Genomic DNA, 23,002 nt, shown 5'->3' with positions numbered 1-23,002 from the left:
ATTATTTTATTTTTATTAAATTTTTAGTATTAATAGGGTGAAGGTTATAGAGAGATTATGTTTTACTTATTTTAAAAAATTACTTTTAGCATTCAATAAAAAGTCAAATATTTTGATTTTTTTTATTTAATACAAAAATTAAAAATTAATTAATAAATTAAAAGAAAATTTAAAAATAAATCATTTAAAATTTGAAAGTAAATTACATTTAGTATTAAATTATAAATAAACAAACACCACCAAAAAGTATTTGTAACTTAGCTTAGCTATCCCCTTAGCATGCTTTACTAAGGTGTTTCTAAGAGAGAATGTGTCTGATTCCATTTTTATTTTGTCTATAACAATTTTAACTTCATTCTATTTGTTAAACTCCTTTATTAAAGGTCCTCTAATATTGTGCTTGGAATGGGGAGATTAAGATGAGAACGAGAAAAAAAAAATGATTTGAAATTCTAAAATCCAAAATGGAATTCTGTGGACCCTGCATTTCGGCTCATGCGTTTCCCACTCGATGGCGAAACTCGATTGTGATTTCGAAAAATTGATTTTTTATTGATTATTTGAAAATGACTTGGAGTCGCCACTTATTTTTGTTTTATTTTTAAAGGGTAAACAAAATAAGAAAGGAAAACCCTAGGTGTGACTCCTTGTTTTGGAAAAGGTGGTCTGTGAAAAACCGGATCGGGTTCGGGGGCCAGGTTACTTATCAGGAAGGTACGGTAAAAACCATAGCACCCTTCTAAGTCCCTAAAAACAGGTCTCTACTAATAAAATGAAGCAATCATGGCAATGGACGAGTAGATCAATGAGTACCCAGAATAAATCATGCACACGTGAGAATCAAAATATGCTTGGACAATCACCAGAGTGAAAGTAGGTGCGTACCTGGGCGACGAGCCACCATGCGCTATCAAGAGAGAGGTTAGTGCACAAGTAAGAAATAATAGCATGCATGTCGGAGAGCAGGATAAATAAATCATGTATGATAGCCAAGTCGATCAATCAATCAGATCCATCAATCACGAGGAAAGCACGTATGGTGGGCCCCCACCAAAGCCCATTCATTTTTGCAGGAATTAATATCACAAATCCCATTATTCTGGAATTATGAAAATAGCATTCATGTTTATATAAAACCAAGAGAAAACGAAGGTTATTTGAAACCCGAAGAGAATTAAAACTGTTAGAGAGAAAATTGAATTTTTGAAATTTATTTGGAAATTGGAGTCTCGAAAATTATTTGAAGATTGGGGTCTTGAGAATTAAATTTAAAAGTTGGAATTTTGGGATGTCAAACTTGAAGGAAATTAGAATCTTAGAAATCGGAAACTAAGTTCGAAAGTTGGGATTCGAAAAAATGTTTAAAAATGGAATTTTGAAATAAATAAATGAACTAATAATAATAAGGACGAAAATAATGATTAAACAAATGAATGGGAATGCTGGAATTTTTGAAATTGGAAATTAGATTTAGAAGTCAGAAAGTTTAAAGGATTGTTTAAAATAGAATTTTAAGATAAATAAACAAACTATTAGTGATTAAATTAATGTGAATATGAGAATTTTCGAGATTAGGAATTTAACTTGTAAATCTGAAGTTTTAAAGAATTGATTTAAAATGGAGATAAAATACTAATGATTAAATAAATTAATGAGAACATGAGAATTTTCGGGATTAGGAGTTTAATTCAGAAATCAACAATTTTAAAGAATTTGATTTAAAACGGAGTTTTGAAATAAATAAATAAATAAAATACCAATGATCAAATAATTTAGTGGGAACATGAGAATTTTTGGGATTAGGAATTTAATTCGGAAAATCAGAAGTTTTAGAGAATTTGATTTAAAATGGAGTTTTGAAATAAATAAATAAATAAAATACCAATGATCAAATAATTTAGTGGGAACATGAGAATGTTTGGGATTAGGAATTTAATTCGGAGAATCAAAAGTTTTAGAGAATTTGATTTAAAAATGGAGCTTTGAAATAAATAATCAAAATAACAATAATTAAATATATTAAAGTGAGTATGAGAGTTTTCGGAAATCGAAATTGAGTTTTAAAGATCGGAATTTTGAAGTATTATTTGAAGGTTGAATTTTTATAAATTGGGCTTGGAAATTGGAAGTTAGAAAGTTTGAATTAATAATAATAAGGTTATGAAAGTTTTAATCAATGGTAATGATAATAATAATCATAATAATAAGATTGTGAAAGTTGAGGTAATAATAACAATAATAATGAGATTTTTGGAAATTTGGATTAATGATGATAATAATAATAATAAATAGATTTTGAAAATTGAGTTAATAATAATAATAATAATGAGATTTTTGGAAGTTTGGATTAATGATGATAATAATAATAATAAATGGATTTTTGAAAATTGAGTTAATAATGACAATAATAATGAGATTTTTGGAAGTTTGGATTAATGATGATAATAATAATAATAAATAGATTTTTTGAAAATTGAGTTAATAATAATAATAATAATAAATAGATTTTAAAAATTCGAATGAGTAATAATAATAATAATAATAACAATGATAAGATTTGAAAAACTAAGCAAATAATGATAATGACAATGATAATAATAATAATAATAATAATAATAATAATAATTATTATTATTATTATTATTATTATTATTATTATTATTAATAGAAATAATAATAATTAATAATGATGATATCCGTTAATGATAATAATAATAATAATAATAATAATAATAATAATAATATTTTGCTAATAATAATAATAATATTCGTTACCAATAATAATAATAATAATAATAATAATAATAATAATAATAATAATAATATTATGCATCCATCAAGCCCAAGCCCATAAGCCTAAACCCACCAATAAACCCCATCTTCATCAAGCCCAAGTTCACCAAGTCCATCAGCAACCTTAATAAAGCCCAAACCTAACCAAGCCCAAGTTCATCAGCAACCTTCAGGCCCAAGCCTAATCAAGCCCAAAAAAAATAAACAAAACTTCATCTTCTTCATCTTCTCCACAGCTTCTTCTTTCCCCCGTGCTGGCTCCAGCATCTTCGCCTCCTCCCCGCGGCGGCAGCGGCGGCGCCACCACGTCAACACAGCTGCCAAAGAAACGGCAGCCGACGGCATCCCCTTCCCGGCGCATCCGCATGCCCCTTCTTCTCCTCACCACAAAGGCGGCGGCAGCAGCAGGAGCACCACCAGCAGCCGGAGCGGCGGTAGAGACGGGAGTGCTGCCTTCGAGGTGGCTTTAGAGCCAAAAGACAGCCACCTCAGGATCTTTTGGACCGAGCGGTCCAACCTTGGCTGTTAGGTGGCAGGTGTGTGTGGCTATAGGGGTGTTCAGGGTGGTGGAGGCGTGAAGGATGGGAACGGGGCAATGGAGGAAAATGGGTACGTGGAAAAAGAAAAAAAAAAAAAAAAGATGTTTAATGTGGTGAAGGCATGAAGGGTGTTTAACTTTGGATTTGGGACCCTGCACGTGGATGAAGTTGATGATGGGCATATGTTGGGTGAGGTTCTCGGCAGTCATGAGTCTCGGGTTTTCATGGAAGTTTTGGACGGGCCCTCTGGAACAGAGCAGGTTCCTAAGTCGCGCTAACTTCATCTTCTTATTGTACCCGGCAGGTGGGACGAACAACGAGCATTCATGCGATTAGATGAATATCAAAATTAAATGAAACAATCTGATACCTCACTGGTTTACAGGAGAGAACAAGGAAACGGAGAAGGAGAGCAGAAACAGAGCAAGTGAAGCCAGCTTAGACTCAACAAAGTCCAATCCTCAACAAAAGACGTCCAAGACCAGCAATGGCAAAGAAGGAACAATAAAAGTGAAAACAAAATGAAAATAAAGGAAATCAGGAAGCAAAAACATCCAATATGGCCATACCTGAGTTCCTCAGAGAAGCTCCGTCTCGCCTTCTCCCTCTCTGGCGCCCCCCTCAAGCTGAAGCATCCCCCTTTTTCTTCCTTCCTCTTTTTCTTTTTTTTTTAGCTTCTCCTCCAAGCCATCTCCGTACCCCCATCCCATCTACCGCCCGAGAGCAGCCCACTTCAGAGGAGTCAGAAGAACAGCAAAAAAAAATAATCATGCCAAAGACAAGCCCTGTGCTTCTCGGGGGGGTCTACAAATTCACAACAAAAACGGTTTAAAAGGATTTGGAGGAAGAATTAAGTTTTTAATTGCTTAAAAAAGGTGAAATTTGATAGGATTTGGATTTGATTAAAAGAGTTATAATTTAATCTTTTTTGATATCATCTTTTTCCTTTTGTCTTCTTTTCTATAATTTGCTTGTGTTATTCTCTTTCACTCTATTCCTCAATTTATTCCATGGATTATCATTTTCTTTTCCACTTGGATAGGTTTTTAATGGTAAAATGTTTTCAAATAGCTGTAGAGATTGTGCATTTGATCGTGTTTCTAGTAAAAATATTTTAATCTGAAAATGTTTTTAAGAGAATTATCTATTAAGTATTTCTAAAAAAAAAATATTATAAGTGATTTTTGAACAATATAAGTGATTTTTTTAGATATTTAAAATTGTTTCCTCAATTTTGTCAAACATCTATAGCATGTTTAGGAATTGTTTTTAAGAAACGGTTTTCTGTTTTCCAAAACACAAAAACCACATTTGACAATCAAAATTTGTTTTCTATTTTCTGTTCTTAAGAGCAGAAAAGAGAATGTTTTTAGAAAACATCTTTTAGTTGTTTTTATTTTTTTATTTGTTTTTTTAGAGTTGTTTTAAGAAATAATTATATATATGCAAAATTATTAAAAATAAAATACTAAATATAAAAATTATTTTTAAAACACATTTAAAAATAATAAAAACATGTTAAGCACATTTTAGATTTCTAAATAGACTTTTGTTATACAAAAATTAAAGAATAATTTTAAAAAACTATTCTCAAATTTTATTTTTCAAAATTGTTTTAAAAAATATTTACCAAACAAGTCCCTAATTTTTTTCAAAAACATTTTGTAAGTACAAAATTCTCTTAAGAAAAATAAAAATAATTTTCTACAAAATGAAAACATATAGTTAAAAAAATAATTTAAAATAGACAAAAAAAATGAATATTTACTAATAATATTATAATAGTACAAGGCCCTCTTTTTTTTTTTTTTTACCAATAATGTTACACAATTGATCAATTCCATTATTAATTATAAATATATTAAAATTTTCTATTGCATTATTAAAATAACTAATAGAGTAAATAAAATAAATAATAATAATAATAAACAAATATAAATCTTTTTATTTAATTAAATTTCATGTAAAAATATCGGTAACAAACAAACACAATTGGTCAATTTTGTTTTAATTATAAACATACTATACTTTTTTATTATACTATTAAAATAAACAATAAATACAGTCCATTTCACTATTCAAACATTCATAGATTCCATGAACATTGTTACCAAAATATCATCTAACTTGACCATTCATTATCCACATCCTCAAGACTACTCCACATAATATCACTATTCACACCTCATATTATTTTAAATTATCTACAATTGGGACAGAAATCAAGTGACAAACAAAAAAGGAAAAAAGATTTCCAAAACTAGCAACTAAAAATACCTTTCGTATTTTTTATGGAAATATTTTCTCTATAAGTGTTTCCAAAACAACCACTTATTAAATGTTTTTCTACAAAACATTGCAAGTGATTTCTAACACTAATAATAATTTTTCAAATTTTTAAAAGTGTTTCCTAAATTTTGTCAGATATCTGACCTTTTTTTAAAAACACTTTTTAAAGCTAAAAGTGCTTCCTAGAATCACTTCAACAGACTCTAAAACTTCCAAAAATTATTGGTTGCTTTGGGACTTCCATTCCATAATTGCAGAAAGAAGTGTGTAATTGGGTATTAGATTCTTATTTGGCAAAGCCAAATTTGTCATGGGCGAGTTGTCATTCTCTTCCACCCATTTCTCTATTGCTCTTCGGTCATAGGTGTATCCATCCGCAGCAACACAAGGGTCATGCATTACATCCTGTAACACCAGAAGTACAAGTTACAACATCAAATTAGGCAACATAAAAAGAAAAGAGAAGCCTAGGGAGTCAAATCTTCATCACAATTCAAATAAAAATATAACCCACACAGAGATGAATAGATGTTGCTTGATACAATGGCATCATGGTTGCCAAAAGAGACATGGCATTTTCAAGCTGCTAAAACAAAAGAAAGCTTAGCAAGAGGGTTTAATCTACACATACCCGAGTTAATATCAAATCGGGTTTTACAGCTAACCTATGTGCCATAAAGTGATTTCCAATACATGTTCTTCCTCTAAGTCCAAATAGTAACATACTCTAATGATAGATAGATCGAACCCCTATTCACGACAAGCAATACTCTAATAATAGACCAACCTTTCTCTGTTCATAACATGCAAGTGGTAGAAGAGTTTTGTGCATGCACAGACAAACAGAAATAAAAACAAAATCAATCTTCTTCTACTCCAAACATGCCAAGTACTAATAAGTACCAATCAGTTCAAAAGACTTTTCCCCTTTGAAATATTGTAAGGTCATACATACCTTAAGTATTGGGCAGACAAAATGGTTAGGAGGTGCCAACTGAACCTTGGGAGCTGAATCTCGGGACCTGTCAGCAGCATCTTTTAATCGCTCCAGTGCAGGGAGTACCTCATCTTTTAAATCGGGCCTGTCTCTTCGGCGAAGCTCTAGACAGCTTAATCCTAATAGAGCCAATTCTTTTGTTTCTTTCATTGGCCATTGCCCAGCCATTGGGTCCAAAATCTTCATTAGTTGGTCATCTTGAATTGCTGTTTCCACCAGGTGGGCTAGTGCTATTGCTGGTTTTGCAGTCAGCAACTGCAAAACCACCATCCCAAAAGCATAAACATCGGATTTTGGAGAGACTAAACCAGTCCGTTGATATTCAGGATCTATGTAGCAAAGTGTTCCAACAGGACCTGTGTTTATGTTGCATATAGAAGAGTCCAGATTAAGCATTGTTGAAAGGCCAACATCACCGATCTTGCTCACCAAGTTATGATCAAGCAAGATGTTTGCTGGTTTCAGATCACGATGGATGATTGATTTAGGCTTTGAGTTGTGAAGAAAGACAAGGGTTGAGGCTACTTCCCAAGCAATTCGGTATCTCTCAAACCATGGAATTGGGGCTGTATTATATTTCTGCAGCAACCTCTCTTCCAAGCTACCATTTTCCATGTACTCATACACTAGGCAACCATGATCAGAACAGGCGCCTAGAAGAAGCAGCAGATGAGGATGACGAATTTTACTTAATACATCAAGCTGAAAGGCAAAGACAACATAGATAAGTGTTCTGTTCAAACACTGAGTAACCATTGGTTCACTATCATACAAATTTGGTTCACAATGGCTTTGCACCACATGATATGAAGAGATGCATCCATCATCTCTTAATTAAAAGCAAAGTAAATGAATTGCCAAAAGAGCAATGGTTTTTATGAAATAATGAGTATGCACCTTTCCTAAACTGGAAATCAAACAAACAGAGAAAAATGGGACACCTGAAGTGAGCCCCAAAATAAATGCTGAAAGAGGACTTACAGTCCCCTTAAGATCAATTTTGAAGACAGTTTTGGTTATTCTGACCTAAAACCAGAGGAATACCATCAAAGCTGGAAAAGCTAGAGACTATGCAAACTTAAGCGAAAAATAGTATGTCTCAGAAGACTTTTGCTTAGCTTAGAAGCAGAAAACACAAACTCAACAAACACACATTTAGTTAAGTATTTATATCATACCTCCTGCTGGAATTCCTTGGTTCTATGACCCTCCTTTGAGTGGAGAACTTTCACTGCTGCAGTTGTATGATGCAGATTGCACCTGTAGACAGTTCCATGCGCCCCCTTCCCAATCTGAAGGTTTTCAGAGAATGATGAGGTAGCAGACACAATTTCTTCCCATGTGAACTCCTGATATGACTGCACTGGACCAACAAGTGCATTTTCAAGCTTTTCTTTCTCTTTGACATCATGCAAGGCTTTGATCTCTGCTTCTTTCCTTTGTAACGCTTCTTTTTCAGCACATTCCCTTGCGTACTCGGCTTCCCTTTTTGCAGCTTCATATTTCTCCTTCTCTTTTCTTGCTAATTCTCTGGCTTCCTCCTCCTTGAGTTTAATTTCCTTAAGCTTATCTGCTTCCTCCAATCGGCGCTTGCTTAGATCGTTTAGCTGATTGGAAAGCAAGAACATTAGCTGTTTTCTCTACAAGACTAGTCTTGGAGTCTGAATGGATTCTAATTGTAAAACTGGCACATGTAGCACTGATACTGTTAGTCTTTTGTCCAGTCCCCAAATTTATGGTGTTATATATTGGTGGTGATGGTCCAAAAACAGTTCTTAAATCAGGTTATTATCAATTACAAGCTGATGTACTGGGGCCTATAGGTCAAACAGGTAGCAGCCAATCTTTTGGATGGTCAGGCATACTAGGCATTAGTACCATTATAGAACTGGTAATCTTCATGAACGATTGCCCAGTCAGGTCATCGTAAACATATGAACAACACTAACAAACTTTTTATTCATGAATCAGCTGATGTAACAAAATTTTTTTAATTTGGAAAACAGTAAGAAAGAAATATCATCAAGAACCTAGAGATGGCATATTTGGAAAGAAATTAAGTAGCAATTCTAATAAATGAAAAATGGTTTTGAGGGAGGGAAAAATAGTGCATGTTAAAACAAAAAACAAATAATGGAATTATTGAAAAATTTGTAAGCAATTCAAAAAAATGTTAGATAAACATTATTAAATAATTAGCAAATGACTGATTACAAGCAAAGATTGAAGTGTGCTGAATAAAGTAATCATGAATATTTTGGGAATTCCTGAAAAGAAAAAGGAAAAAAACGGCACCACTCAGGAAGTTTGCATATTTTTATTCATCACTAGTTTTCATTGCAGAAAGGAAAAACTTACCTTCCGAGAAGCATCAATGTTCTCACTTTGAGCCATTGCATATATCCCTCGGACATGTCTAAGTTCAACTCTCAGTTTTTCTAGCTCAAAATTTATATTCACCTGCACGTACAAGTGAAGCTTGATTAAATTTCTGTAACATGCCTAGTTGTCTTTCGACTGGTTGCACTGAGCTTCTGAACAATAAATTAGACATATATCTAAATTTGTACACATAAGCACATTTGTACACACCATAAGCGCACTACTGATCTCAAGTTATTAAGATCAACCATTTCTTTGTGATAAGCAGTTCTGGATTGTCGATGTTTGACAAAATACCCCAGCCAAGTAACCAATTCTGGAACATCTTATTCCTTTTTTCGAACTTCCAGTTTTTAGGATTTTTATTTCTTTTTCTTTTTTTTTTCTCTTCATTTTTTTTAGGTTTTAATAGTCATAAGACTCATAGCTGAGTCTCTATAGGCTACTCTTAATTAAATTTCTACTGACGCAGGAATTACTCTGATTTTAGGAGGTGAACTAATCTGAGACACTTTCAATTTGCAACAGTCAGAAAGTATAGTAATTGTGGAGAAATTATACATTGCCACATTCTCAAAACTTGTTTCTGACTGTGGCCAAGTCAAGAATTGTCAAATAGGCTCTAGGGTTTAGGTGTGTCAGTGCACATGAAAGAAGATGTAAATGCAAATCAAATGAGACCATATGTCATGATAGAAGTTGTCAAGTCATAAACTTTCTATAAATAAAATATTATAACTTGGCATATGAGACTCACGGCAGAGGAATACAGATATTTGCTTCAATCAAACAGACGCATTTTTCCCAACCATAAGGTTTTATCCTTCTAAATAATAATTAAGAATAATTATCACTCAAGATGGTTTGTCAGGAAACGCTCTCATCAACTCCCATAAATAGAAGATGCCCTCAGGAAAAACAGGAACAACATAAAAAGAGAGAGCTTTGTCAGATTTTAAGCTTCAAAATTTTTGAATAACTTTCTTCAACACTGGAAACTCCAATGTTATGTTTGTGTTGGAGCTCTGTAGGATTTACAATCTCCATAGGTTTCACACTTCTAGCATTCGGGCTCAAAGCTACAATCTAATAAGCCAAGAGAAATGCAGAATATCCACATCCATAACATTTTTTTGACAAAATGAGAGAACATCTTATCCTTGGTTGAAAAACAAGCTATTCAAATTCTTTGAAGAAAAAATAAATAAAAATTGGAGGATATATTCTTTGTTGAAAGAATAGTTTCATAGATTGTACTCCACTTTTTGGCAATTAACAAAAGTTTGATATTTGTTTCTCCGTTTCTTGTCTTTGTTTTTTTTGAAATTTTGGTTTACATAAATAGTCAAATCAAATTCAGATTTCAGACACAAGTTGCTGATGAAGAACCTATTGAAGAAGAAGTAGAAGATCGAATGCACAACGTATGGAGCAAGTTTTAGAAGTTCCTATTGGAAGAAAAGATTCACTAAAGAAAGAATTTGTCAAAGGTTAACATAAGTTAGTAATCCTAAAATCCAGTTGATAATCCAAAAAACCAACTTATCACAATGTATTTACTTTGTTGGGGTTAAAAACAATAGTTTGTTCCGTAATTCTTGTTAGAAGAGTCTTTCAAACCAATTAAAAACCGAAGAAGAGAAATTCCATGCTATATGATCTGGGGAAAATAAAGTTTGGAAGGGAAGGCTTTAGTACCTCAGTAATTACTCAAGGACATTTCTTTTCGAAGTGGTGGAGCTTGATATAGGACAAGATACCCTGCAACCACAACTTTTGGGATACTTCCTTTTTTTCAAATTTTTAAATTTTTGCTTTTGGGAGTTTCTTATTTTATTTAGAGTTTCAGTAGTTAAAATTGAGTGATTAAAGTTTAGTATGTTACTGTTAGTAAGCATTTTTTTTTCTAAGGTTTTTAATATTTTTTTAAAGATTTTATGGTGTGTATGAATTGGCCTCCTAGTGTAATATCAGATTAATGCTTAATGAAAACATATTATTCTCTCATTTCTTATAGACTGAAGAACTATCATGACAGATCCCAGGATTTGAAATTGAAAACAATGATCTCCCTTCTTTCTTATTTTCTCTGTGAATTTATGTTTTGATTCTCAATAATATGAATTGCATTAGATTACATGTAGGCATGGAAACATAGACCCATGCTATGCTGTACTTGACATCATCAAAAACAAAAGTAGTCCCAATAATTTAGGCACAGCTTTCTGGTCAAAAAATTTAGGCACAGCTTCTAGCTGAAAATCTGTGCTTTTTATTGTGTAAACTTTGAAACAATGTTTTTGTCATGGTAAGCATGATATCATGAAAGCAGAAGGCTTTTTCACTTAAGAATAAACACAAGCATCAAGTTGGAATCATATTAGTCATGTGGAAAGGCTTTGAATTTCTGGATGAATGCGAGTTCTTAACTAATTCTAACTATACAAAATGTCTGCATACCCTAACAACCATTGTCAAACTTTCAATATACAGTAATCATATTCTATTCGTTCTCAAAATCAATTACTGACTAAGAATTCCCTACCAATACACAATTCCAAAATCCTAATCAGCAAACAAGCATTTATTGGTGTGATTAAGCTGCTCATGAGCAACTCCAACCAAACATACTTTATTAATGCAAGTTCACGGAAAATATCATTAAAATAAGTCAAGAGGAATGGTAAAAGAAGTTACCTGACTTCCTGACGAGGACTCTGTAAAAGCATCTGAGGTGGAAGCTTGATCAGAAATCCATGATTGATCGTCTGTCAAGAAGCTTCTAGCACTAGAAACCTGACTAGGTGCATAACCAATATCTGAATTACTGGGGCATGGACTCATAAAACTCTCCTCTTCCCTGATATCCAGAGATTGACGTCTAGAAGAGTTGGTTTCAATTGAACCTGTTCTTGTATGGAGAAGGGTCCGGTTAATAGTTGAAAGAGCTTGAAAGCGTTGCATTGGTAGTGAAGGAGAATGAAAATGAGAATATGAAGCTGCAGAACCTGTCTCAGTCAACAAAAAGGGAGAAGCATTAAAACTCTCTTCAACACAAATGATTTCCTGCCCAAATTTGTTAGCCTTGAAACTACAGCAAAAACTCCTAGATCAAAATAAAATTGTGTATTTTTCTTAAGTATTGCCCAAGGTAATTTCTTAATATAAGAAAAAAATTCTCAAACTGTAACATACATTGGATTCATTATAATTTATTTTCTCTAGAGGTCAATCATATCTGCTTCTAGGGAAAATAAATAAATAAACAATAATTGTAGCACATAATGCAGTCTTAGCAAAACTAAGAAAAACTGCACCATGCCAGTAGCATTTAGGGATAGCTCAGTCACTCTCTTGTATTTTAATTATGACTTAGACAATTTGGCCATTACATATTTTGTACACATAATGGAAACTAGATAACACTCTCTAGGTACCGCTATCATGTGAGGAATGATCAGGTTTCACCCAGGGGCTGCAAGATGAGTATGTACAGAAGAAAGTGCATTTGTACACACAGATAAAATCACACACACATTCATCACTAAGTAGATGTAGCTCAATTTATAAATTGAGAAACATAAACACCTGCATGTGGGCTGGAAGTGTGACTTGAAGAACTGGTGGTAGAACTTGCATCACTACTGTCCTCTTTAATGCTTCCATTTTTATCTGAATCCGACGGGCGCACAGAGGATAATTGTCCTTTTGAAACAGTATAGACTGTACAGAAGCTTGGAGTGCATTCTGAGATTCTCAAAGACAGACTTTGTCCCTTAACTTTCCTGTGATTGTTATGTTGTTAACAAGCAAGTTGTGTGAACATGGAGAAACAATAAAAATAAATAAATAAATAACAACATACAAAGGTTACGGAACAGATGATTCTTCAGATTTAATCTTAAAATATGACAATTCTCAGAATTTATTTTTTTTTCCCTTCGCTTTCCTATAATTGTTAATTTGTTATCTCCTTAACAACAGCATTCAAGATGAAAATCAAGAGAGAATAAAAAACTATAGACACTTTGAAGAATTTCTGAACTCCTTTATTGATAATGAATCGGTACACACCATACACATATATATACACAAATGACTGAATAAGAAACAATCAATCTAGCTTAATTCTCTCCTAAAATTAGGAAACTAAATCATAAGGAAATATCCTAAATGATCTCTCCTTTTTTATTCCTAAATTAAAGTCCTAACTTTGGCATTATTTCAACACTCCCCCTCAAGCTGGAGAATATATATCATATAATCCCAGCTTGCAAGTTAAGTCTTCGAAGTTAGGCCTAGGTAAAGCTTTGGTGAGGATGTCTGCGGTTTGGTGCTTGGTAGGAACATAGTTTAATTTGACCGTCTCACTAGTCACCTTCTCTGTGATAAAGTGTCTGTCAATCTCAACATGCTTGGTCCTGTCATGATGCACGGGGTTCTTTGCTATGCTTATAGCTGCCTGATTATCACACATCATCAGAATTGGAGATGAACTCGTTTGTCCCAATTCACTAAGAACCCTTTTTATCCAAATCCCTTCACAGATTCCCTGTGCAAGAGCTCTGTACTCAGCTTCTGCACTACTTCTGGCTACAACTGATTGCTTCTTACTCCTCCAGGTAACAAGATTTCCCCAGACAAAAGAACAATATCCGGAAGTGGACCGCCTGTCAATGATGTTTCATGCCCAATCCGCATCTGAGTATACTTCAGTGTCACGGTTCTCTGTCTTTCTGAAGAATAGGCCTTTCCCTGGTGTCATTTTTAAATATCTAAGAATCCTGTAGACTGCTTCCATGTGTTCCTCAGTGGGGCTGTGCATGAATTGACTTACAGCACTCACTGCAAAGCCAATATCTGGCCGAGTGTGTGAGAGATAAATCAAGCACCCGACAAGCCGCTGATATCTCCCCCTGTCTACCGGTGTACTTTCTTTCTTGATACCAAGTTTCTTCTGACTATCCATAGGAGTATCAATTGGTTTGCATCCAAGCATACCGGTCTCCTTAAGAAGATCGAGTATGTATTTTCTTTGAGAGACTACGATTCCTTTCCTTGATCTAGCCACTTCCATACCAAGGAAATATTTCAAATTTCCAAGGTCTTTAACTTCAAACTCTTCTGACAAATACTTCTTCAAATTCTGTAACTCCCCCATATCATTTCCAGATAGAATAATATCATCGACATAGACTATCAATATGGCCAATTTCCCGGCATGAGATTTCTTGACAAATAGAGTATGATCAGCCTGACCTTGTTTGTAGCCCAGCTTCAGGACTGCTTTTGTGAATCTATCAAACCAGGCTCGAGGAGATTGTTTAAGGCCGTACAATGATTTTTGGAGTTTGCAAACCTGATTCTTTGCCATACTTTCTTCGAAACCAGGTGGTATTTCCATGTAGACTTCCTCTTCTAGGTCCCCATTTAGAAACGCATTTTTTATGTCCAGTTGTTGCAAGCACCAATCTTGATTGACAGCCAATGAGAGAAGGATCCTGATAGTGTTCAGTTTTGCAACAGGAGCAAAAGTCTCCTGATAGTCTATCCCATAGGATTGTGTAAACCCTCTAGCTACCAAACGAGCCTTGAATCTTTCGACTGATCCATCTGCTTTGTATTTTATGGTGAAAATCCACTTGCACCCCACAGGCCTCTTCCCAACCGGCAAATCTGTGATAGTCCACGTCCCATTCTTCTCAAGTGCATCAATCTCATCTTGTACTGCCTTCTTCCATTCTGAAATTTTTAATGCCTCTTGTATTGTGTTGGGAACCTGAGTATCATCAAGAGAAGTAGCAAATGCTCTGTAAGATGGTGATAACCCTTCATACGTAACATAATTCCCAATTGGATGATCTGTACATCTCCTAACACCCTTCCTCAATGCAATTGGCAAAGTAGAATCATCAATGCTGGGAATTAACACCTCTCCAGCCCTATCCTCACCTATGTTCTCTTCAGGAAGACTTGAATTGGAGTCAATATATTGGCCACATGTTGACTGTGATCCGTGCTCTAATTCCTGTCTTTTCCTCCTCCTGATGTAAACTTGTAAGTTCTCATTAGCAAGTTGTGGGGCTATAGGTTGAATAGGCATGGGAGACTGGATGGTCACGGGAGAAGGAACATTTGTGTGCTGGGCTGGCTGAACTGATGGCGGCATGGGTGTGGACAACTCAGTGGGCGCGAATTGGGAAGGATTTGGTGACTCTGAGTGAAAAGAAGGTACACCATCAAGAAAAGACTCCCAAACTTGATGTTCATTCATGCTCTCCCCCTGAACATGAGATTTGGGATAGAAGAAGACATGTTCAAAGAAAGAGACGTCCATGGTGGTGTAAAATCTTTTGTTGGTTGGAGAATAGCATTTGTACCCTTTTTGGGTTGGAGAATACCCTAGAAAAATGCACTTATTTGCTCGAGGAGCAAATTTGCTACGATTTTGAGGATACACATGAACGAATGCCGTACAACCAAATACTTTGAGTGGTAAATCAGAAGAGGCGGCATGGGTATGAGGAAACTGTTTTAAGAAAAGTTGACGTGGGGATTGAAAGGTAAGCACTCTGGATGGCATACGGTTAATCAAATAGGTAGCTGTGAGAATAGCTTCCCCCCAGAAATAGTTTGGAACATTAGAGGAAAACATAAGGCACCGGGCAACCTCCAAGAGATGTCTATTCTTGCGTTCGGCCACCCCATTTTGTTGTGGGGTGTCAACGCAAGAACTTATGTGGATAATGCCATGATTTTGAAGATAAGTACTGAGACTACTAGTAAAGTATTCCTTTGCATTATCTGACTTGAGGACTTGTATTTTGGAATTGAATTGATTTTGAACCATACGATTGAAGGTTTGAAAAATGTACCCGACCTCTGACTTTTCTTTCATAAGGAAAACCCATGTTACCCGAGTATGATCATCAACGAATGTCACAAACCATCGAGTGCCAGAAATATTTTTTATCTGGGAGGGACCCCACACATCACTATGTACTAGAGAGAAAACAGTCGAAGGTTTGTATGGGATTTGAGGATATACTGTTCGAGTATGCTTTGCAAACTGACAAATTTCACAGTGATAAGATGCTGGATTTTTATTGATAAATAATCTGGGAAACAATTTTGCAAGGTAAACAAAGCTAGGATGACCAAGGCGATAGTGTAACATTATAATCTCACTATCTTTATTGACCTTAGAATTTGACACAGAATTGAAAGACTCTGACATACTCTGAGACTGTACGCAACTTGCTTGAGAGACTTGGTTGGAGAATTGGCCACATGAAAGGAGGTAGAGCCCGGAACACAGTTCAGCACTGCCAATCATCTTCCCCGATTTCAAGTCCTGAAAAACACACAAGTTTGGATAGAATTTAGTAACACATTGGAGATCATGAGCCAATTTGCTAATGGACAAAAGATTGCAATCCAAGTTTGGAACATGGAGGACAGAGTCAAGATATAAGTCTTTAGTAAGTTTTATAGAACCTGTCCCGGCAATTTTTGACTTTGAACCATCAGCAATATGGACGGATGAATGACCATTACTTGGCTTGTAATTTTGAAGAATGGCAGCATCTCCTGTCATGTGATCAGAAGCACCTGTGTCTACTATCCACGGCCTCATTCCTCCTCGATTAGCAGTGAAGGCTACACCGGTAGTACTGCCACTGCCAACTTGGCTTAATAATTTCTGTAGCATCTCCATCTGCTCTTTGTTGAATGGACTCGGCTCGGGAACAGAGGTGCTCTCAGAGTTGGCAGCCACGTGTGCTCTGCCATCTCTGTCAAACCGTGGCTTTGGTTTCCAATCAGTAGGTTTGCCATGAAGTTTCCAGCAAGTCTCCTTATAATGGCCTGGTTTCTTACAATAATCACACCAAGGCCTATCCCGTTTCTGACGATCTCCACCACTACTATTAAATGACCGAGCCGCAAGGGCAGAGGCATCCAATGTTGGGGCAGGTTGCTCTTTTGATCCCATCATCACTTTCTTTCTACTTTCTTCACGTCTAACCTCTGAAAAAGCCTCCTTGAGACTTGGCAGGGGTTTAATGCCCATGATTCGGCCTCTAACATCATCCAATTCCCTGTTTAGTCCTAGGAAGAACTTGAACAGTCTCTTTTGTTCCACAATTTGCCTGTATGTTGCTGCATCATCCGAACATTTCCATGAGTGAGTCTCAAATAAGTCAAGTTGCTGCCAATACCTTGTGAGTGTGTTGTAATACTGAGTAACTGACTGCTCTCCTTGGCGGAAGTCATGTAGAGCTGATTCAACCTGAAACAGTTCTGAAGTATTTTCAGAACTTGAGTAAGTTTCTTTGGCTGCATCCCATATGTCCTTTGCAGTCCCAAACAGCAAGAAATTTTCGCCTATGTCATTGTTCATGGAATTGATAAGCCATGACATGATCATGCTGTTTTCAATCTTCCACTTCCTGAAACCCGGTTCTGTAGTTTCTGGCATGACTGCTTCTCCAGTGAGGTACTCATCCTTTCCTTTACCGCAAATGAACAGCAACACAGATTGTGACCACTGTAAATAGTTATGGCCATTTAATTTGTGTCCTGTGATGAGAATAGGAGAGGAATCATTGCCACCAAGGTTTGGAATTTCAGATCTGCCCCCTGATTCTGGTGACGTGACGCTGGATACTTGTGATGATGCCATTCCGTATTTTGTCATGGACCGGAAAGGTAGAAGAACACTTTTCAAGGCACGTGCAGGGACTGGAGTTGAGAAAAAAATAGCCGAAGGACGCCGGAAAATCTGATCAGAGGGCCCGCGGAAGCAAAAGAACCCCAAAAGAGGCACGTGCAGGGCTCGGATTGCACAAACAGGTAGGAAGGGTGGCTGGTCGGCGTCAGGCGAGCCTGGAGGAGGAAGCGCGTCGCCGGAAAGTGGCTCACGCGCCCTCACGCGCCGGCGCGTGAGATGCAGTCGCCGGCTGGAAAAACGCGCGTGGGCGGCGCGTGGATGGGTTTCTGGTTCCGGTGCTTTGGGACAAATTGGAGATCTCCTCCAGGCGCTCCTTGCGGTGTAGAAAAAAACCGTCGCCGGAAAGTTCGCCGGAAAAGTTCGCCGGAAAAGTTGCCGGCGGTGAGTGTTTTCTGACGACTATTCGACTGACTGGAAAGTGTTTTCTCCCTTGGCTCTGAGAACAGGGACTGATGGCCGGAATGAGAGAGAGAGAGAGAGAGATGATCGGATTGAGATATGGCCAGAAAGATTTGGCCGGAATGAGTGATGGCCTGAATAAGAGGTGGCCAGAAGGGATTAGGGTTTCAGAAAACTGGCTCTGATACCATGAAGAATTTCTGAACTCCTTTATTGATAATGAATCGGTACACACCATACACATATATATACACAAATGACTGAATAAGAAACAATCAATCTAGCTTAATTCTCTCCTAAAATTAGGAAACTAAATCATAAGGAAATATCCTAAATGATCTCTCCTTTTTTATTCCTAAATTAAAGTCCTAACTTTGGCATTATTTCAACACACTTACATCACATAGGCTATGTTTGGGAAGTTTTTTTGAAATGTTTTTAACCTATTTTCTATGTTTTTAAATATGTTTTAAAAAGAACTTTCATATGTAGTGTTTTATTTTTAATCATTCTTCATATTTGTATCATTATTTTTTTATACAGCCTTTAAAAAACAGGTGAAAACAACAAATAGATATTTTCTAAAACTACTTGCTTACGTGAATTCCTGTGCAGATTTCTTGTTATGCTTTGTAAAAAAATTATTCATCCTAACAAATCAGCATTGCCCATATTAAGTTAATTGCTGAGGAAAAGTGAATTGCTTCAAATAAAAGATCCCTATCATTAACTGTGGTGATGCAGCCCAGTCTTTTTAATCGATCATTCTATGTGATGGGTTTGAACCTTTAGAAGCTGCATAAAACATAATGAAATGAAACCTCAAAAGACAGCCCTAATATTTTGCCTGCTTCAAGGCATATTTGCTTTCGAACTGAAGTGGAACCTGATTATAATTATGCAGGGATCTCATTTCTCAACCCAGAGAGCCAAATGAGAGTATTATATACATTGACAGAGATAGTGCATCTTGAATATTAAATTAAAATAAGCAAGGGTTAGTATACAGCATGCTGTTTTACCTTGAAAACATGCCACTAGATGAAGCCCCAATAACAAGCTTATGGATAGTGCTTTTTGCTATCTCCTCTGCTATTGCCTTTGCAACATCATCTGATTCAATCACAACAACATCCACTTGCACCTACATTCAGAATCGTTCAAAGTAAGCTTTTGTCTTTCATGGGATTTGTTCAATATCAACTTTTCAACAAGCAAACTATCAACCTTTTTATGCAAAAACATTGTCTTGTAAGGAAGAAGCATTTCACTTGTCTGCCATCCCATTTCTTCCAGGTAAGCAGCTGCTACATCATCTCGCACTTGTGAAAGAGGAATCGAATTTCCCACTGGAAGGTTAACAATGTAAAATGACCAGAGAAAAATTAAGGCAAGTTCAAATTCTCAATGATCTTTTACTTTTTCATTCTGACTTTTAGAATTAAGTAACTTCCACATTTCTTGCTCTAAAAGTCATTACTGGAGAAATTGAACCACTTAGATGCCAAATGTGCATCCTTCTAGTAAAATTCCAAAGTCAAAATGCATTGCTGCCAATGTGTTCAAGAATCAAAACCCAAAACTATTTTCCAGCATACAGTCTGACTCACTCTCATGGGACTGCTATATAATGCTTTTTTTAATGAAAAAAGATTACAGTATCAAGTAAAGACTGGTTATCCAAGCAAAAAGAAGTTTGCATGAATGGTTTCTGAATGCTAAACTTACTAAGAACAACCCATGGTGGGGAATATCTTTAGTCCATGTCAGCCCTTTTTCTAAATTTTTTTTTTGAAAAACAGCAATTTTGAAACTACATTTGCACGAATAACTAAACACAGGTGTCATGATATATGCAATTAAAAGTATATCTATGGAATACAGATCGAATTATACAACATGCCAGCAATTATTAACAAAAGCAGAGGCCTAACCTGCTCTAATTTCTTTAAAGAAACATTTTATGTCTGTGCTTTCTTATTCCTCTAAAGCTTTTGTATACATGTCTAATAAATTTAGAATTTGGTCAAAGGCAAATTTTTTTGTATAGATGAATGATTATTTTGAAGAGGGATAGCTTACTCGGCGTAGGGACTGAGGTTATCTTCGGACGGACATGTAACATCTTGAACATATGCAATCCCTCGGGAACAAACTTCTCTAATGCCCACCTAACAACATATTTGCTTTTTTTCTTTCCATTGATAGCCACTGCAATGGTGGAAGGTAAGGGAAGCGCCAATGCAAGTTCTTGTTTTTCTTCAATAATTTCTTTAGCCTCCATGACTCAAATAGCTCAATCTACAAAGGAGTTCTCTCTAAAATGAAGAGGGAACTCTAATAAAAAATGTCAGAATCCTACCACTTATAATATCCAACAAAATCCATATTCATTCTCAGAAATGCATTAGAACAAAAGGCTGCCATGATTCCTAGATTGCAATTTTACTTTTTCCTTTTTTACCAATAATCCCACATCTCAAAGTTCCAAATCCCACAAAATTATGTCATTAAGCATGCGAAGCGAATTCAACCGCACAAGGAAGAGAAGCAATCAACACAGGATGGAATTGCAGAATTGATTGGAGAGAGAAGAAAATGAATAGATGGAGCTTTGAGGAGAGTACAACTACGATGTTCCCAAACTGAATTAGCATGTAAATACACTCCAATTTTAAAATAACACCAAAGAACCATAAACCCAGACAATATACTTCCAATTTTCATATAGCACAAATGGAAAAGTTGAGCGCAGCCCAGAAACCAACAACAGAGAGAGAGAGAGATCAAATGGGAAAAAAGCACTGAAATTCAAATACCCAGAAGTGAAGTTTCAAACTTCAAACAATAACAACAGAATATTTGAAGGAAAAAAACGAAAAAAAATTACTGCAAAACAGAAACAAACCATACCAAGTGTTTACAACTGCAAACCCATGTGAAAATCAAGAACACCCATCAATCTTCAACCTTAAAACAACACCATACAAAGAAACAAGAAAAGCCAATTATTTTCCCACCCCCAAAACCTCCCAAACATTTAAAAGAGACGATTTCGGTGGGCTTTAAACAATGCAAGTTAGTTGGGAAGTTTCAGCACAAGGCGCTTTGTGCTGACGTGAAGCATAAGGGCTCCACACGCCTTACTCCCCTCGGCTTCCAGGCAACCTTGCCGTGAGCGGCCCCATCTATTGAAAGCTACATTTAATGTATTTTTCTCGTATTCAAGTTTTCAACCTATTCTTATCCTTTGGAGTTGGGTTTATTGGAGGTTCTTTCGGGGCTTTTCCGAAAATGATTTTCATCGAATTGTTTTGATTTAGGATTCGGTTGACTCTTATTTTCAGGAGACCAACTAGGAATTTATGGAATTAAAAACAAATTTTTCCATTCTTATTTTTTCTTCAAGGTATAAAAAAATAAGATAAAAAAAAAGAGATAAATATATATATAAAAAAAAGATAAAATATAAAATAATGGAAAGAAAATTGAGTAAAAAATAAAATTATGCATGCCATGTTTCGTGATAGATATTAATTTGCTAATCTAAAGGTTTTAAAATTTATTATATTAATGATTAATTTTTATTCAAATAAATTATATTTTAAAATATATTTTGCAATCATTAGTATAAAAGGCGAATCAAAATTCAATTTCAGTTTCTTTGTTTGAAAAAAGGGGCAACTTGGACTTTTTTTTTTTGGATTTTTGTATTGGTGGCTAATAGAGTTGACCCACTAGGTTTTGGCACCTTCTATGGTCTACTTTTCTAGGCCAATTGAAAACAAAGGCGTGTGATGGCATGTGAGAAGAGTTGATGTGAAAGACTTGATCCCATTGTCTTTGCATTACCGCTGTCTCTTTGCCCTGCTAAAAGCAACCTTTAAGGGTGAAATCCAACTCTTAAAATGTGTTGGAAAAAGGTGACTCAAACCCATCCAAGCTCTATGTTAAATTATCAATTTTCAGTTTAAGCTTGGGTTAAATATGCTTATCATACTTTTGAATAATTCAAAATCAATAGATTTTGATAGTGTATAATCATGTTTAAGTGAAACCATTTAATATATAAATTTTATTTTGGTCAATCTTATAATCTATTTAATTCATTTCAAATTTGATTTTAGATAAATAGGTCAATTAAGTCATACGAGTTAATTCTATAAACTTATACATAATTTGACTCAATCTACTTACTAAACAGTATCTAATTATTAAATAGATTACATCGTATATAGTCTATTTAATAATTAGGTCAAAATTGAGTTTATGTTTTTAACTCGATTATTATTTGTGTTGCATTTGAATTAACCAGTTTAATAGGGTATCAAAATTTTGATGGGATACAAGCATAATCTACCAACACAAATTATTACTCTATCCATTGGTATTTCAAAGAAATAAAGACATATATATATATATTTCAAATGTGATGGGAGAAAGATTTTATTTCATTCATTTTTTAGAAATATCCTAATTATCCCTTTTTTCAGTCAAATATAAAATTTAATTATTATAATGCAGTATTAGTTACTTCTATTTCATTTTCTTCTAGCCTTAAATATAGAAATTAAACATCACATAAGTATAAATTTAATGTTTGTCAAAGACTTTATTGCTTATCTAAGACAAAACCTTGTAAAATATTAAGCTATTTGAGAAATCATTTGATCGAACTAGCATATCTGTAAAACACTTAGGTCATATTTGGTTGGTGATGGTATGAGATAGGATAAGAGAACACTTAGGTCATATTTGGTTGGTGATGGTATGAGATAAGATAAGAGATGATAGATAATATATATCTCATCTCATGTTTGGTTCACTTATCCTATTTCATTATACTTATCCTATTTCATTGTTCAGTCAAAC

The 23,002-nt window shown here is 35.1% G+C and overlaps 1 protein-coding gene across 3 annotated transcripts; it reads right to left on the bottom strand.

Annotated features, from left to right (window-relative positions):
- Positions 1 to 5,593: 5,593 nt before the first annotated feature.
- LOC100242290 (U-box domain-containing protein 35) lies at positions 5,594 to 21,282 on the bottom strand. 3 transcript variants are annotated; one of them, XM_002266937.5, is made up of 10 exons: positions 21,044 to 21,282; positions 20,213 to 20,467; positions 19,358 to 19,479; positions 19,153 to 19,274; positions 12,589 to 12,785; positions 11,698 to 12,008; positions 8,977 to 9,078; positions 7,797 to 8,225; positions 6,577 to 7,320; positions 5,594 to 6,026 (listed from the first exon to the last, which is right to left on the bottom strand). In XM_002266937.5, the coding sequence occupies exons 2-10, from the start codon at positions 20,412 to 20,414 to the stop codon at positions 5,841 to 5,843; spliced, it is 2,415 nt and encodes an 804-aa protein (XP_002266973.2). In that variant the 5' UTR covers positions 20,415 to 20,467; positions 21,044 to 21,282; the 3' UTR covers positions 5,594 to 5,840. The 3 variants fall into 3 exon arrangements, with proteins under 3 accessions (XP_002266973.2, XP_010662270.1, XP_010662271.1); XM_010663968.3 differs by having other exon boundaries at positions 20,213 to 20,448; positions 21,044 to 21,225; XM_010663969.3 differs by lacking the exon at positions 20,213 to 20,467 and having other exon boundaries at positions 21,044 to 21,223.
- Positions 21,283 to 23,002: the final 1,720 nt, after the last annotated feature.

This window comes from Vitis vinifera, chromosome 16 (genome assembly GCF_030704535.1).
Source record: "Vitis vinifera cultivar Pinot Noir 40024 chromosome 16, ASM3070453v1".
Lineage (NCBI taxonomy): Eukaryota > Viridiplantae > Streptophyta > Magnoliopsida > Vitales > Vitaceae > Vitis > Vitis vinifera.
The sequence above is the reverse complement of the archived record's forward strand: the minus strand, read 5'-3'. Positions and strand labels throughout refer to the sequence as shown.

What these genes read in the sequence shown, in the direction of transcription:
- LOC100242290 (XM_002266937.5), bottom strand. Translation starts at nt 20,414, where the DNA reads ATGGAGGCTAAAGAAATTATTGAAGAAAAACAAGAACTTGCATTGGCG. An exon ending in TCTAGTGGCATGTTTTCAAG is followed by an intron (nt 12,786 to 19,152) that starts GTAAAACAGCAT and finishes TAACAATCACAG; the next exon opens with GAAAGTTAAGGGACAAAGTC. An exon ending in AGTCCTCGTCAGGAAGTCAG is followed by an intron (nt 9,079 to 11,697) that starts GTAACTTCTTTT and finishes TTGTACGTGCAG; the next exon opens with GTGAATATAAATTTTGAGCT.